At 39.9% G+C, this 15,844-nt stretch overlaps 1 protein-coding gene across 1 annotated transcript; it reads right to left on the reverse strand.

The window, feature by feature from the left end:
- Window positions 1-3,749: 3,749 nt before the first annotated feature.
- Window positions 3,750-11,399, reverse strand: SNX20 (sorting nexin 20). Its single transcript, XM_041400769.1, has 4 exons — window positions 11,232-11,399; window positions 9,050-9,227; window positions 7,176-7,327; window positions 3,750-4,657 (listed from the first exon to the last, which is right to left on the reverse strand). The coding sequence occupies exons 2-4, from the start codon at window positions 9,213-9,215 to the stop codon at window positions 3,989-3,991; spliced, it is 987 nt and encodes a 328-aa protein (XP_041256703.1). The 5' UTR covers window positions 9,216-9,227; window positions 11,232-11,399; the 3' UTR covers window positions 3,750-3,988.
- Window positions 11,400-15,844: the final 4,445 nt, after the last annotated feature.

Genomic DNA, 15,844 nt, shown 5'->3' on the forward strand with positions numbered 1-15,844 from the left:
CTAGCTGTAAAATGGGGAAAATTATATGTTGGAATGTACTGCTAAGATATATATAAAATATAGCTTTATAGAAGAAGACAAAGTAATATTGGTATTCAAAAGAAATCTGAGATTTGATTAGTTGATCAAAGTCACTCAGTGGGCTTGGGACACTGCCAAGAGCAGAGCTTGGGTCTCAAGACCTTCAGCTGTAGAGTGACTCCAGCCACCTTCCAGGTATGGAAAATGGCTGATGAAGGTTAGTGATGCAAACAGGACAAATGCCAGCAAATGTTTGCTTCTATCTATTTCATTAAACTGAAGAAATATTTTGTAAAAAGGACACATTGTCTGGGGAGACAGGAAAAGGATGAAATGGATTTATTTATAAAACATGCTTTTATCACTCAAGTACTGTACAGCAGTGAAGAGTGGAAGTAAAATGGCTGTGGGGAAGCAGGAACCACCTGTTTAGTTAATTTATGTTATGCTCTTGCATATGTGGCAGTGACAAAGTTTCCTTCTTCCAAAATAGTCTCACTGATGCAGTCCTTTTCCCTTTCATTGACCTGGCACCTGGAGGGGTGAGATGTGTGCTCTGGGGACAGCACATGAAGCCTTTAGAGACTGCACAAACATTTCAGCCATTGCTTCTCCAGTGGCTTCTCAACAGGAGGTAAGGGAGGGACACAGATAAGCAAGACAGGTAGATGTGCATGAAAATGGCAGCTATTTCTCTTCTGAGCCATTCTCAAAACATTATTCAGAGGAAAACTAAGATGAGGTGGCTGGTGTAGAGCACCCATTCCATTGTTATACATACATCTTATGGAAATACAGCAACACTGCTTATTGCTGCAAAGTTAATGGGAGAGATGCTAATCTTGTCTGACTGCCTGCAGGAAATCTGTCCTACCTGCCTGCATATTTTTGACTGTGGAAGACAAAGCCAGAGAGAACCTGGTCCTTGCAGGCTTCTTACCAGTGGAAGACAGTATGGGAGCAGGAATGCCATTACAATTTAGTTTAACAACATGTAACTTCTATTACATGTAATAACATGTAACTCACTTTGTTGTAAAAATCAGCTATAAAAGGATATGCAGAGGTTGACTCTTGAAATGCGAGTAAAAGGAAGCAGAATTTTTTTGGCAGGTCCAACCACTCTGCGGTTCTACAGCTAAGAAATCAGAATTGGCTGATTTTCTGTGGGGCTGATCAGCCAGCTTGGTCTCATCACAGTATTAGAGTAAAATGTAATATAGAGATAATTTTGTAACTTCTCTAGTTTATTAAGAAATAACACCCAATTCTAAAATAAGACTGCAGTGGTAGAGAAACTGCAATCCACAATAAGCACACAGGTTTGGCAACTCAATCCCTCTAAAATTCTCTTCTGCCTCAAGATATCCTTGAGAATTGGAATAGGCTTGTATAAATCAAAGTTGCCTCTATCCTAATGCACATTTCCAAGTTAAATGCTGGACTCATTCAGTCAAGTTTCACAACTGTCCTGTTTCATGAGTACTGAGAATCTGAATCAGGAAACTTTATGGGGAAGTACTGTGGGAGGAAACACGGGCACAGAGATTCAGTTCCTTGTGCCGAGTTCAGACGAAGTCTGTGGCAGAGTGCCAGGTGAAACCCAGGCACAGTGCGGCTACAAAAGGCATGCCAGGGGGAACACAGAACTGCCAAAACAAGGTTCCCTCCACACCTTTCTGTTTAGAAAAAGACGTCACCCAGGATTGCTTTTAAAGCTCTGCCTAGGGTTAGGGTTCCGTGTAGGGTTAGGGTTCCAAAAACCACACAGCCTCCAGCTCTAGGCACACTGCAGCTACAACAGGCATGCCAAGGGGAACACAGAACTGCCACAACATGGCTCCTGGCACAGCTTGTTCCTTTGGGCCAGCCCTTGTCCAAGGGTACTTTACTGCTCTGCCTAGGGTTAGGGTTGAACCTAGGGTTAGGGATCCAAAAACCACAAAGCCCAGAGCTCCAAGCACACTGCTGTTGCAAAAGGCATGTCAGGGGGAACACAGAACTGCCAAAATATAACCCTAACCCTAAACCGAATTCTAACGTTCACCCTAATGGCCAAATTCTAACCCTAACCCTAAAGGATGAACCCTAATTGCCTAACCCTAACCATTACCCTAACAGGCTAATCCTAATGGCCTAACCTTAATCCTAAATCTAACTCTAATGGCCTAACCCTAATCCTCACTCTAACCCTCACTGTAAACCTAACCATAACCCTAACCCAACCCTAACCCTAACCTGCCAATGCTCACCATGGTGTGTGTCTACACACACAGATGTTCCCTTTCAAATGCCTCCTGCCTGAAATGTATCACAGATTTAATATACACACCAGCAATGAAAGCAGCAATCACCAGATGGCTGCTGTTGGGAGGGCACTTTCTGTGCATCACCAGTCTGAGCTCCTTGGCAATATCAGCAAGGACACCAAACTGAGTCTAGTCTCAAGCAGGCAGCTCTCACATGCCTTTAAAGAGGCAGGTAGGTATTCATGGACCATCCCATAGAAACTGAGGAGGATCCAAGAAAACTGTGCCTAGGATGCTGCACACAAGGATGGGAGGGGGCAAAAGGGAGGAAATAATTTTTTTCCACAATCTGTTGTGGTGTTACAGCAGTGTGAAGGCTATGCTTCCTTTCTGCCTGAACTTGAAACTGCCTGAGTGTGATACAGACCCCAGACAAGCTTCTTTCTTCACTGCTTTGTTACTGATTCACACATCCTCTAAGAAGGTGTTACCTTTGATCCGTTTTAACTGTCCTGCAATATGCTATGTTGTGGGAAGATTAGCCCTTAAGTCTCTTAATTAATTACTCTTAATTCTATTACTTCTGTATAACTAGCAAAAATAATAATTGTCAAATAACAAATAATCCATGTATTTTGTGTTTAATGCCTAGCTGTTAATAGCTACTTAAAATATTAACATTCCACCCTAGACAGTCCTATTATTCTGTATTTTTTTCAAGACATCCTTCTTGCAACAATACACAACAAAGTTTTTCAGCTTCAGTGCACTTCCAATTAGCTGAATCTTTCATGTTTCGGGGAGAAAAATTAATACAGTTATTCCTAAGTTATAGACAATGTCATTGTGGTGCAGGTAGTATCTGTAACAGAAGTACAGGGCTGAAAGTACTCAGTGGACTAAGTTCAGCAGAGAATAATGACCCATGCTAGATAATGACAAGCTTATTACAATATTTATGAGAATTAATTTACCAGATTGTTAAAATAAGTGTATGGGAGGGACCTTAAAGTGGAGGGAAATTACCAAGGCAGACAAGCAAACAAGAAGGTGCCTTCAATGCAGAAAAGTCAAAAAACTGCGTTAGTTCCAAAAAGAGATGAAGTGTATTCCCTCATCTGTGATGGAGTGACCATCACTTGTATTTTTTGCTCCCACCCAAGTTGTTTGTAAACCTACCCCGTCCTCCTGCCCACAGCAGCTGAATTCTGCAAGTGGGAACAGGACCAACCCCATCATCCTCAGAAATGGCAAAGTGCCATTTGACCAGGTCCCAGCTGGAGAAGCAAAAAACTACATTCAGTGTCTGAGGATGTACCCTTCAGATTGCATCTACTGAGAAGATATTTTTCTTCCTGAAAGAAAGTAAGTAGTTTCCGCATGAACAAGTAATGACTGATTCTGTAGATTTTCAAGTACTTTATTAATTGTATTTTCTTATTCTGACTTTTCACACAAAACAAGCTATGTTCAAAATAACCAAATCATAAATTATTCTTTTCTTGCACTTTTCCTTCAAGAAACCTTAAAGTGCTCCTCGGGAACTCCTCATATCTGTACAGTAGATGTAATATATTCCAACATAGATGTTAATGTCCCTTTGAACATAGAGGATATTTAATTTTTTTCCTATTAATACAATGCTATGCAACACAATCAGGTAATTTCCAGTTCCCATTCTTTCAAGAGTTTGCTCTTTCATTAAATTTTTCTTGTGTTCACCGTACGTACTCCCGAACTGCGAGTTCTTTCAGGGTAAAAACCCGTATGGGATCTTTCTTTGTCTTCCATTCTTCCAGTTTTTCTTGCAAAGACAGAAAATCCTTGCCAAGCTCATATGCCAGAGTGATCATTGTTTCTAACAGTGGCACATAATACCTGTGGCTGGTATGCACACAAAGGCGTGACAGAGCTTTTTCTCCAAATTCAAAGGCACTTGCTGGGTTTTCCAGGTCCTTGTGGCACACCACGATGGCACAGAGAGTAGGGACAATTGCAACAGGGTTCCCTCTCGTCAGCCTTTCCTGCAGCCCAATGACTTCTAAAAGGATTTCCAAAGCTTTGGTGTACTGGCCACCCCGCAGGCAACCATATGCTTCCTGAAGCTCCGGCCTTGTTAAAAAGTCAATAAATTTTTTTGATCTTCTGATGTATTTCATAGAATATAGGTGTCTCAGGTAGTCCTTGAAGGCTAATTTTCTTTCATTGATTATTTCTTCTGTGAAGTTTCCTGTTAGAGCTTTTTTGGGAAAGGTTACATCTTCCAGTTCTTCGCTAAATTCTTCCAGCAGTTTTCTGTGCAGTTTCTCAAAATCTGAATAACGCCGCTCAATTACAGACTTGTTGCTGTCAAAACTCCCTGTTTGCAAAATGATGATTTTATACATCTAAACACAATCAAAGAGAAAAAATAAGCATGAGAAGGGACCATTCTAGCCCCAGTGCAGTCAGATTTTGTCTGCAAAGCAGACTTTGTTCTTGTTCAGTCCTCTGGCTGGAACACTCCAGCACCAATTTTCTCTGTGTAATCTCATGTACTCCTATGGCAGTGCTGCTAAATCAGTTACTGCCTGGGATTACAGTGCATGCTCAGTGTAGACCTGAAAGATCTGCAGCCATCAAACTAAAAATTCCCACCTCCTGCTGTTCTGTACTTCTGTCACCAGGCTTAGGCTTAGCACGTAAGTAAGTTGTACATAAAGAGAGCGCTAACAGATCCCATCCTGCAAGGTGCTGGGAAAGCAAACTAGCAGCAGACTGAAGCACATGAAAACACTCACAAAGCATTTCTGTACTTTGTTTATAACAGCCATGGCTGCTGTAATCAATCATCTTCAGTGAACTGAATGGATTTCCCAGACTTAATATTGAATGTAATCTATTTTACATCAATCATAATATTCAGAAATGCCCTATGTATAAGACATTCCTAGGGATTTGGGGTGTTAGTAATGCTGTGAAGGAAGAGGGAGTATTTGGCAATATATCTGGTGTGTGCAATAATAAGATGGAGCAACTCCAAATACTTTTCTCTCTTCTAAATCATTGTCCTGTATTCAAACTAAATTCACATTTAAATAATACCAAAAAAGTAACATTTCTACAGCAATCTGCTCTCCAAAGCCCTTCACTAGCAGCTAACAGCTGTGCTGCCCCACTTAACAGTACTCAAGAGCACATCTTCCTCAGCTCTTCACTAGCCCCAAAAAGACCATAATAAATGTGGTATTGGGCAAATAGCTGCAAAATTCTGTGCTGCGTTGTCCAAATAATCTCTTCTGGTTCTGATCCAAGCACAGTGATGCTGAGGAAGGGCCAGTCCCTAACGTGTGTAAACCATGGTAGCTCCACAGAGCTCAGTTTAACTGTGTCACCAGACACCAGCTAAGGACATAGACTGCTGACCTCCTGGGTGATGACCATGTTCACTTCCAACTTCACCCTGTGCCCATTAAATTACACAGGAGCTGGAGGGGTTTTGCTCATGCCAGTTATTTTCTCTGCTGCTGTTGAAGGCTGCAAACCAGCACTCGCACTATGCCTGTCTGATTCTCTTCCTTGTTTTTCCTTAAAGAGAAATTCTCTCTTTTAATCTTTGTAAATGATCTTTACAGGCACTTCTTGAAAGGCTTCTAAATTTGAGCTGACTTCTCTGATCTCTTTTCATTTGTAAGCACTGTGACATTTTCCTATACTTTGTCCTGCTCCCTGCTGAAAAGTGTATATATGCCTGATGCATTCTAAAACAATCATAAGAGCATTTTTTTTAAGCTATCATTTTATCAAGGGCAGCTAAGTGAATAATTTACAAGTACTTGCTTTTTTATTTGTGGAGCGTGCATGAAAAAGGTAAGAAGTAGCACTTAATTAGACTGTCATTCAAATTGGCTCAGTTTTGTTGTAATGTAAATCTTTTTGCCTAGGCTTGTGACTTATGACAAAGTTTATTTGCACATATGCTGATACTCTTGCTCTCATGCAGTTGCACAAAATCAGTTTCTAGCTATTCAGAAGCTGAATATTCAGGGGTGTATGCAAGAAAAGCAGCAACTAAGTAGGTGTGTCCAGTATGCAACAAGATGTAAGGACAGTCTCCAAAACATTTACGTGCTTCAAATTCTACCAAACCGGATCACCCAGTATCAGCAATGCTGATTCTTGGCATTTTTCATCTACAGATCTCACAGACTGTAGCAAACAAGGAAATCATCTCTGTCTGAATTTCACAGGAGTACTAAAAGGCACCCGGTCTAGATCAGTCCTTCTGAAGGCCAGGAGCAGAATCAGAAATAAAAGCTTTGTACAGTCAGTACTGGGAAAAAGATACAAAAATCCAACCTACTTGGTTGTTCCCACTCCTCATACTCATGTTTCATCTTAAAAATATGACAGAAACATGCCACCTAAGGGAGCTCCAAGAAGGGAAGGGGAACAATCCCAAGTGATCTAGCTGGAGAATGTCTTAGACTTTGTCAACATCAAAGAATTCTGCACTTGTGCTAAGAGAAAACTCTGATGTGGAAGTTATACAAATTCACTGCAGCTGCTACAGCTGGCTAGCTCAGTGGAAGTGTAAATATACAGATATTTTTATATTTGTGTGAATTTCCTTAATGTTGACAAAACTCTGTGTTTTAAGGATACTCAAGATACTAATTTATTTGATAACACTTTTCCACTGCAGCAGATTTTGTGAACTGACTGTCAGAGGGCTTTTTAAGATGCAGATTCCACCAGGCAGGCCCATACAATCAGTGAGAACAGGTTCTATTCAGTGTGATCCTGGCTTGCAAAACTTGGCCCTTGCTGAGGCTTTCATGTAGTGAGGCCTGCTGTGTGCTGTGCAGACCCCTGCAGAGTGAATAAAAATTAATGATCTTCTTACATATTCATTTCTTAACTTACCACATATTTAGATAAGTGGTGCTCTACAATTCTGGTTGATGGGATTTCAAAAAGGAGTTTGATTTGTTTGCGCTGGCGTTTCTCATTCCTCCAGTATTCCTGAAGCTCCTTAGTGGTCATAGAAGAGTTGGGACTTAGGGTTGCACTGGAATCTAAAATCAATATATTTAGTATTTCAGATTATATTCTTTGCATTTGGAAAGAAAATTCTTATGTATCTATTGTGAAAGGACAGTCTAGATATTCTGTTGCTGTAACAGCATGACCTTAAGACTGATAAAAGAAGTGATTTCACTGCTAACAGACAGGAACAGATGCTCTGAGGAAAGCTATTAGGGTCTGACATTTTGAAAGAAAAGATATCACCTGCAGAATACAAAATTGTAGAGAACCTACTGCCATGAAATATTGTATGTCAAGGTTGTAACCTAGGGCACAATCTGAGCAGGAGATTTTCTTCATCGTCCCAGAAGTAGCCCTAAGAAACACTGACCGAGTCTTTTGAGACAGATGTTTCTCCAGGCTTCTTTGTTGCTAAATGGATGAGATAATACAATGCAGCTGCAAATTCAAACATATTTTCAAAAAACTGACCCTACTCAAATATGGGGTTTGTGCAGTAATAGGAGAAAGCTGAGAAAACATGAATCTCCTAAGCTCAAAGTTGGATAACCAGCCCAGCTGAAGGAGGATTTCCCACATTCTCTCTCTTTTTTTTTTTCTGTAGCTGAACTGATGGCAGAGTTCAGCTATATATATGTTATATATATATGTACACATACACCTATTATATACACAAATATATATATATATAATCTATAAATTTTTTACATATATAATATATATATTTTTATATACCTCCCTCCTTTCCCGTCTCTCTCTTCCCACAGTCACATATATATATATATATATATGTATTTGTGCACATACAAAAAATATGGGACAGCTGGTTGGAGAGTTTGCTTAAAGGAGAATTTGATGTAAAATTTAAAATATTTCTCTGTCTTTGAAATCTACTGACAATAGGTTTCATCAGGTGCCATATAGGCTAGATAAGTGGATAAAATAAATGGAATATTTGTATCTCAGTGCCCACACTGGTCCCAGTTTCTAATCAAGGATGTCTTTGTCAAGGCAGTCAGCTGAAGTCAGTCTGCAGTGTATGGAGCCAATGGAGGTGAAGGAGCACAACTGAAGGGTAGGAGAACAGCCTGATGAAGAAACAGACTTGTAAAGGCACCACAGTACTCTTTCAGTGGCCTCCCTTTTACATGTTCTTAATCATTTGACCATACAATTTCAATTATCAAGGCCTTGGGGGTTTGGCTCAAAGCATCTATTTCCTAGGAGAGGAGGTTTTCATGACATCCTTCCATATTTAAAATCTTGATGAGATTATATACATCTAAGGTTATACATAACATTTTATTTAATAACAGATGAGAGTAATCTTAGGCACGGTGAACGTTCAGTGCTGCCTCTTTAAAGGCATGTGAGAGCTGCCTGCTTGAGACTAGACTCAGTTTGGTGTCCTTGCTGATATTGCCAAGGAGCTCAGACTGGTGATGCACAGAAAGTGCCCTCCCAACAGCAGCCATCTGGTGATTGCTGCTTTCATTGCTGGTGTGTAAATTAAATACATTTCAGGCAGGAGGCATTTGAAAGGAAACATCTGTGTGTGTATACACACACCAGGATGAGCATGGGTTCCACTATTGCTACATTATTACTACAAGTGCACTCAAGGCTTTTTTCAGTGGAGGATGGCAGTACAGCTTTGAACCACTGCTGTGATAAATAAGCAAAGTTTTCAATACAAAATATTAACTCCATAAACAGCTAGATGAAAAATAAAATTAAAGGATAGCATCAACCTTGTGTCTCATCCTTTTCTGGGTCTTCTTTTCTCACTTCACATGAAATTTCAGCTTTGGGTTGATTTTCTTCTTTATCAGACGGATTTGTGGTAGAAGATGTAGTAATTCTGCTTACAGCTTCCAACAGTTCCCTTTCTGCTGTGCAGTGTGAATCTTGGTCCATTGCTTGCTATCACTGAAAGATTACAAACCCCATGACATTTCTTAGTACCACACCTTTAGGGGATCCACTTTGGCAATCTTATTGTATTATTCATTCTGTTGTTTTCATTCTATTCATTCAGCTTTCATTCTATGTTCTCTGTGAACTTGTATCAGTGCAACTTCATAAAAACTAAAGTAATAAATAGAAATATCTACACAGCAAGAACCATGCCTATTACTCTTACCAGTGAAAGTGTTTGGATATTTTTCTGTCAGCTTAAAATCAAATAAGAAAACCATAAGAAGTTATGTTGAATAATATTAGATGGAGAACTCAGTTATTACCTATGAGAATTTTATCACGAACTTCAGTATGGGCAGATTTCTTCCTCCTTGTATTTTGCCCAGAAGCTTGCAAGTATGAACTCAGATGAACCAAAAATCTTTGAGACAATTAGTATAACCAGCAGCCTGGTTCTCTTAACACTGCTAAAATTTATTGTTCTCAGGACTCAAAAACTTATTGTCTGTTCTTAATCACAACCTGTAGGACAAAATAGGGTGAAAATGTCTAAAATAGTAGAAAGTTTTTATCATATTTCACAGTTTTAGGTTCCCTCCAGAGACTTGTCTCTGTACTGTAAAAACAAAACAACTGACTTTTACAATGGCTTGATGGAAGGAGATGTGAATTTTTTTATTATTGTACAGGAAGTATTCTCCTTTTACTTGTTCTTTTACCCTAGATATACTGTGCTACTTTAGATCTGTTCTGGTAGGACCACTGTTTTACCATGTACTGACAAAATGCTTTACACAATATACTCCTACTCCATAGACCATGCTGGCCATTCTGCTGCTTACATATCTCCACACTTAAGGATGTTCTTTGATTTGTTGGGGTTTTTTTAAACGAACAAACAAAACTTGCCTGTTACACCACTGCGTTACACGAGAAGCTGAAAAAGTTCTAAGAACATCCTAACAACTTTGCCAAGGTGCCGTGTTCCCTCAGCATGAGCAAAGTGTTGCTCACAGTTCAGCCAACAAGTGAAAACCAAGAAGCTCTGCTGAAATAATGCCCAAGCAGTAGTTATTAAGCAATGGGAGGTTTTAGGAGGGTTGTTGCTACATATCATTTTGCCTCTACTCGTCTACCACACAGTTATGCAATGCTGGATATGGAGGTGAGGAAACTCCTTCAGCAGACCTATTGATTTCTGGCAAGTTGCAAGGCTATAAAAAGAAAAGAAATTACTTTCCTCACTGGAAATAATGGAAGTGCAAACCACTTTCCTCTAACAGAAACCTATCCTTTGGCTGGCTTGCACAAGTAAGTGTACAGATGTTGTCATCCTCCTTAATGAAAGCATCATGGAAACTCTTATTCTTGGAGTGAAAGTTCTTACTGCTCTTCAGTCCTCCTTATGATTTGCTTTTTGAACATGAAGAATAGCCACTTTCTTATTGTTTAACTGCTCAGTCTTTTGAAAATCACAAAAGAGCATATATTACAAGAACATATATAGTAGATTAAATGAGGAATCTGACAAAGGCCAGCTTTAAATGACAACTTTTTTCTTGGATATGAGTTGCAATCACTTTATAAGAAAAATTGTGTTTACATTGAAAAAAAAACTTTGTATGTGCATAGTTTTATATTCATAAATACATATATGAGCATATATGTGCATATATACATGTACACATACATACATATTTATTTATTTATTTATATGTACTGGTTGAAAACATTGTTTACCAGGATACATAACACACCTGTAAACAGAAGAATGCAGAAGTGGGTGTTATGGCACACAAGTTTTCTACCTTGAATATATGTACCTTAAATACTAACAGCACTTCATGCAAACAGTTTCATTTTCACAGCTAAAACTCAAGGCAAGCTCTTATAGCTAAGCTACTAATTATTTTTCCGTATTTAAACCAAAAAAAAAAAAAAAAAAAGGAAAAAAAAAAGCAAACCAGCAAAAGCCTCCTGCAATACAGGATATTATCTAGAGCAGACACTCACCCTGTTCCGTGTCGGGGTAAGTGCTGCTGCAGCTCCCGCAGTGTTTTATGCAGCACGAACCCCCAAGCGCCCGGAGCACCCACCAGCAAAGCGCGGAGTTCCTTCGCCGGTGGCACACAGCGAGCGAGGCACGCCTGGCCTTTGCAGAGCGCGCAAAAAGATGTCTGTGCCTTCTTCGAGCGGGCACATTCCGTGTCTTACAAAAAGGAAGGAAGAAGGCTCGATGAAATGACACTTCCCCGTGCCATTGGCCCGATTGCGCACGAAGCCTCCGGTGCCTCCCCCGGCCGGGGCCGCCCCGCTCCGGGGCTGCGGGGCTGCGGGGCTCCGGGCCGGCGCCCCCGGGCACCCCAGAGACCTCAACAGCAAGCGACACGGCCAACACAGCCCATGCAAACTACCCTGCATGGGCAGAGAAACAAAAAAACACTCTTAGCAAGAGGGAGATTAGGGCGAGAAAAGAGCTAAATACGTAAAATGTACTTATGCGGAAAAATAATGCCCCTTGGGATGTCTTTAAAATATAGGCTTAACATCCAGTTCAGGAAAAAAAATGCACATGGCATCACAACAAACAGCCTTGCTCTGCGTAAACTTGCACTTCTGACAGAAATCCTGATTCTGCATTGTGCAGAACACAAGATTAATTTCAAATATCTGCTCAATTAAATTTCAAATAGGAGCATTATCATATCTGACGTGATTACTAAACTTGAGATGGGCTTAGGAGTGTGCCTAAAATTAATCCTATATGTGCTTAAATTCATTGTTGAACTGAGGACAAGATAAAGAAGAATAATGTGTTAATCCACATGTCCTTTGGCCAAGATGCTTCCTTTTGGAGTTCAGTTTGGAAATTTGCTTTAAACTATCAGGATAGCTATTCCTGGGGTAAATAATATGGGCTATCTTTTTTTAGTAAGGTAAGTTTCCCCTCTGCCAAAGTTCAATCACTGAAAAACCAAGCAATTTTAATGCAGCACAAATGTAGGAGGCAAGCATCCAAAGGACCACATGGATGCTGCCCCACACATTCCTTTAGAACAATTTAAAATAATGTAAAATCAGGGCCATAAACTGCTAATACTTCTCTTCTGCTTTATTTGCAGCATAAAACAATGCCAACTTCAACTTGGACTTAGTCTAAATGTAGTTTTGCCCAAATAGCTGTCAGAATGATGAAAAATCCCTTGCATGCAGCTACACTCACACTGGCAAAAGCCCTGGAGTAGATGCTGTTATATTGGCAGAGTCCTTCAGCCACTTTAGCACATTCCATGAGAAAAGTGATTTAAGTTACACCCGAAAAGAAATCTGTGCTTGCCAATTCAGCTCTAAGGTGTAGCTATACCAGCCAACTCTTTTAAGTGCAGACAAGGCATGGGTTCCTGGCACTACTCTCATTCCTTTAAAGCTAGATTTATGGGTTTGGTTACAATTGTGAGCAAAAACCGAGGGGGATTTCAGTGTATTTCACTCATGCTGACAGTTTACAGATGTATCTAAGCTTTGAATTTGGAAACAGTTAATTTATGTGTTGCCAAAAAGCAGTGTATTATTTTGTGATGTTTAGTGCTATTGTCCTGCTCTTGGTAAAGCGAAAAGAAAAGAAAAAAGTACATTTTTCAGTTTATTAAATGTGACCTCTACTTTCAATTATTTTAGAATAAGTAAGTTCTAGTAAAATTAACCTGGATGATTAAAATAAATGAAATGTGTTAGTATATTTACCAGTCCAGGGTGCTCCACAAGACTTCTGCATGCCTCAATAGAGGCAGCTATTATGGTCACAGCTGGCTCCTGAGGGTGTTCCACACGCCCAGGAGCTGTGACATCCACAGCAGGTTTGGCAGGCTGCAACTCCTCATCTTGCTCCCAGGAGCTCACATTTGGTCCAAACAGCACCTTGTCCTTCACTGGGACCCAGTGCTGTAAGTCTGGCAGCATTTTACTTTCCTAAGTGTCTACTTGATTAGCACGTGCAAAACACACTGCAGTACACAGTGTTGTTTGCTAGCAGAATGCACAACTAATATTTCTTTCTATATTCTCAGCTATGCTTCCAAATATTATGTAAAGGTTAAGAAGTTGAAAAGAAAATTTTTACAACGGCAGCAAAGCATTCTGAGAGACAGGCAAGTGCACTTACACCATCAATTTACCTTAATACTCATAAAACTGTGGTAAATTTTTATGGAAAAGCATTTTCTGTCATTGTCAGGGATGGAAAAGGCATCCTGATGCAGTGGTTCACTCCGAGTTTGTATTCTGTGAAAGCACTTTGTCAGACATAAAGACCAGGGTGTTACAATGCACCTACCAGGGGATATGGGAAATGTGTGCTCTGCAATAGTGCAGGAGCAAGGCAAGGTTAAAATCATAACAGTGCAGTGCATAAAGGTGGCTGTCATGTGAGTTATGCCCTCCATATCCATTTAAGATGAAATGACTCATTTTAAGAAGGAAGCTGGAAAGTTTATGGCCAAAAATTGGTGAGCAGCCAAGAGATGAGCCAGCACTGTGATGCCATGTAAAGGATGCCTGCCACTCTTGAAAGGCTGTGTGCTTTTGATAGTTAAAGAACCAGAAGGGACTGCTGCCCCAGTGTCAAACATTCTGCCTTGATTTATACCCTGATCTGGGCAGTTCCCATTTTCCCAATCAGACAGATTACAGAAACCCTGACATACAATATGTAACCATAGACTACAAAGCTGGTATCAGCTGGAAAATTTGGGAGCTAAATCAATGTCATATATGAACTGCAGTTTTCTGGCAGATTTTATTGTCATTTTATCACAGGCAGAGCAAGGTCTAATTCTTGTTAAAGAATGTGGCTGTAATATCCCTCTTACAAAATACTCTTCACCTTCTGTCCTAAGAAGTGCAGCTTCAGGCAACTTTACAGTCTGTGCTGTTTTTCCATCTCAAGCCCCAAACTATTTAGCTAAACATGGTTTATTTTACTAAATCATTCGTTAGAACAGTAGATAATGACAAAAAGCCCTAAATAAACAAGGGCAGGCAGAAATACCTGACATATTTATCCAAGTCCCTTTTTATCATATAACTAATATTTAGAAAACGTAGTCATATTGTCTTTGATGCTTCTACAAGAACCTTTCCTCTCTGTTTTTTTTTTTTTTTTAAATGCAGCTGGATAAATACCAACCATTTCCATGTTTGAATTAGCAGAAAAAAAATCATCTGTTTTGATGAATATTCTGTACTTTTGGGGCAATGCTGTGATAAATGAATACCATACTCCTATCCTGGCACAGCACAAAACTCACTTCCATGCTATGCCATAATATGTAATTGCACAGTGTTGTGTCATTTGGAAGTGGAATTTGTTTACCATACTTCATTATTACAAAACATATCTCTCTTAACAAGAGTGTAGTTTAAAGAAATCATTTGCTGTTTAATGGCAAATGTCTCGTGCTGGTGTTACTGACAGGGTTTTCAACATAAAAGAGACAAAGCAGGCCCATTGTACACTGCCAAAGTCCTGTTATCACTTTACAACTCCTTCATACTTCTGAAGGAGTACGAGGGAGCTTTAGAGTAAACAGCAGTCCTGGCCTGCCTTTCATCTGTGGTCTGGCAGTGACACGGAGCTGTGTGCAAGCCCAGTGGGTCAATAGGATGTTAACTTGGGTTAATGTCACAAGCACTGTTCTGTCTGCAGAATGACAGGCTTTGTGAATGGGCCATGTGGGTCATTTTTCCTGCTGGATTCACAGAGGGTTAAGTGCATAATTACATGGAATACAGAGTATTTTTAAATATTTGGTTCTGAGTTATTAGGAACACTAAATGTAGTCATTCCTATCAAGCAGTTTGATATTTTATACTCATAATGTGTTTGTCCCCTTTTCTCCTCACATATAATTATGGTGTACTTTGGCTAATACTTACAGTCCTGTTCCACATGTGATTTATTTATACCCAATGTGTAAACATAATGAAATTTGGGATAACAGGACTTAGAGCAGACACGTAAATGCAGTTTGCAGTAGCACAAAAGGCAGCTCCACAAGCAGAGGCTGCAGCAGCTGTGTGTAGATAGCCACCTTGAGGATCAGCAGAGCATGACTCGGGGTTACTTTGTGCTCTTCTGCAAAATGAGGAAGGCATAAATCTTAGTATATTGCTTAGTATAATATATTTTCAATGTTATTTATTGTTTAAAAATGAAATGAGACTTTCAAATGCAATTTTTCTTTTAAGGAACTAGGGGGAATGATTAGTGTGACATCTCATTGTTTCCTCAGGAGTTCCCAAAAAACTCCTGCTGGTGTCTGTGTCCTTTCCATCTTACACATACCACACAAATAAAACCCCCAAATAAAACCTCCCATCTTCCTAGAAAAAACCTAGGCAGTGAGTGAGTCAGAGTGCTTCAGAGCTTAGACATGGGCACTCCAGCCTGATCTGGGGCTGCACTGGATCTGCTTACTGACTGTCTCTGGATTCTGGAGAGCTATGGAGAACAGGATAACGGGAACAGCCTTTAGCTAATGTTGAACTGCACGTCACTAAAGTACATAAAAACATATATTAAGAGAATGCTACAGATGCTAAGAAACCAGGGAAGTGTTTATTTATAT

This window comes from Onychostruthus taczanowskii, unplaced genomic scaffold (genome assembly GCF_017590055.1).
Source record: "Onychostruthus taczanowskii isolate IOZ18803 unplaced genomic scaffold, ASM1759005v1 scaffold18, whole genome shotgun sequence".
NCBI classification, from domain to species: domain Eukaryota; kingdom Metazoa; phylum Chordata; class Aves; order Passeriformes; family Passeridae; genus Onychostruthus; species Onychostruthus taczanowskii.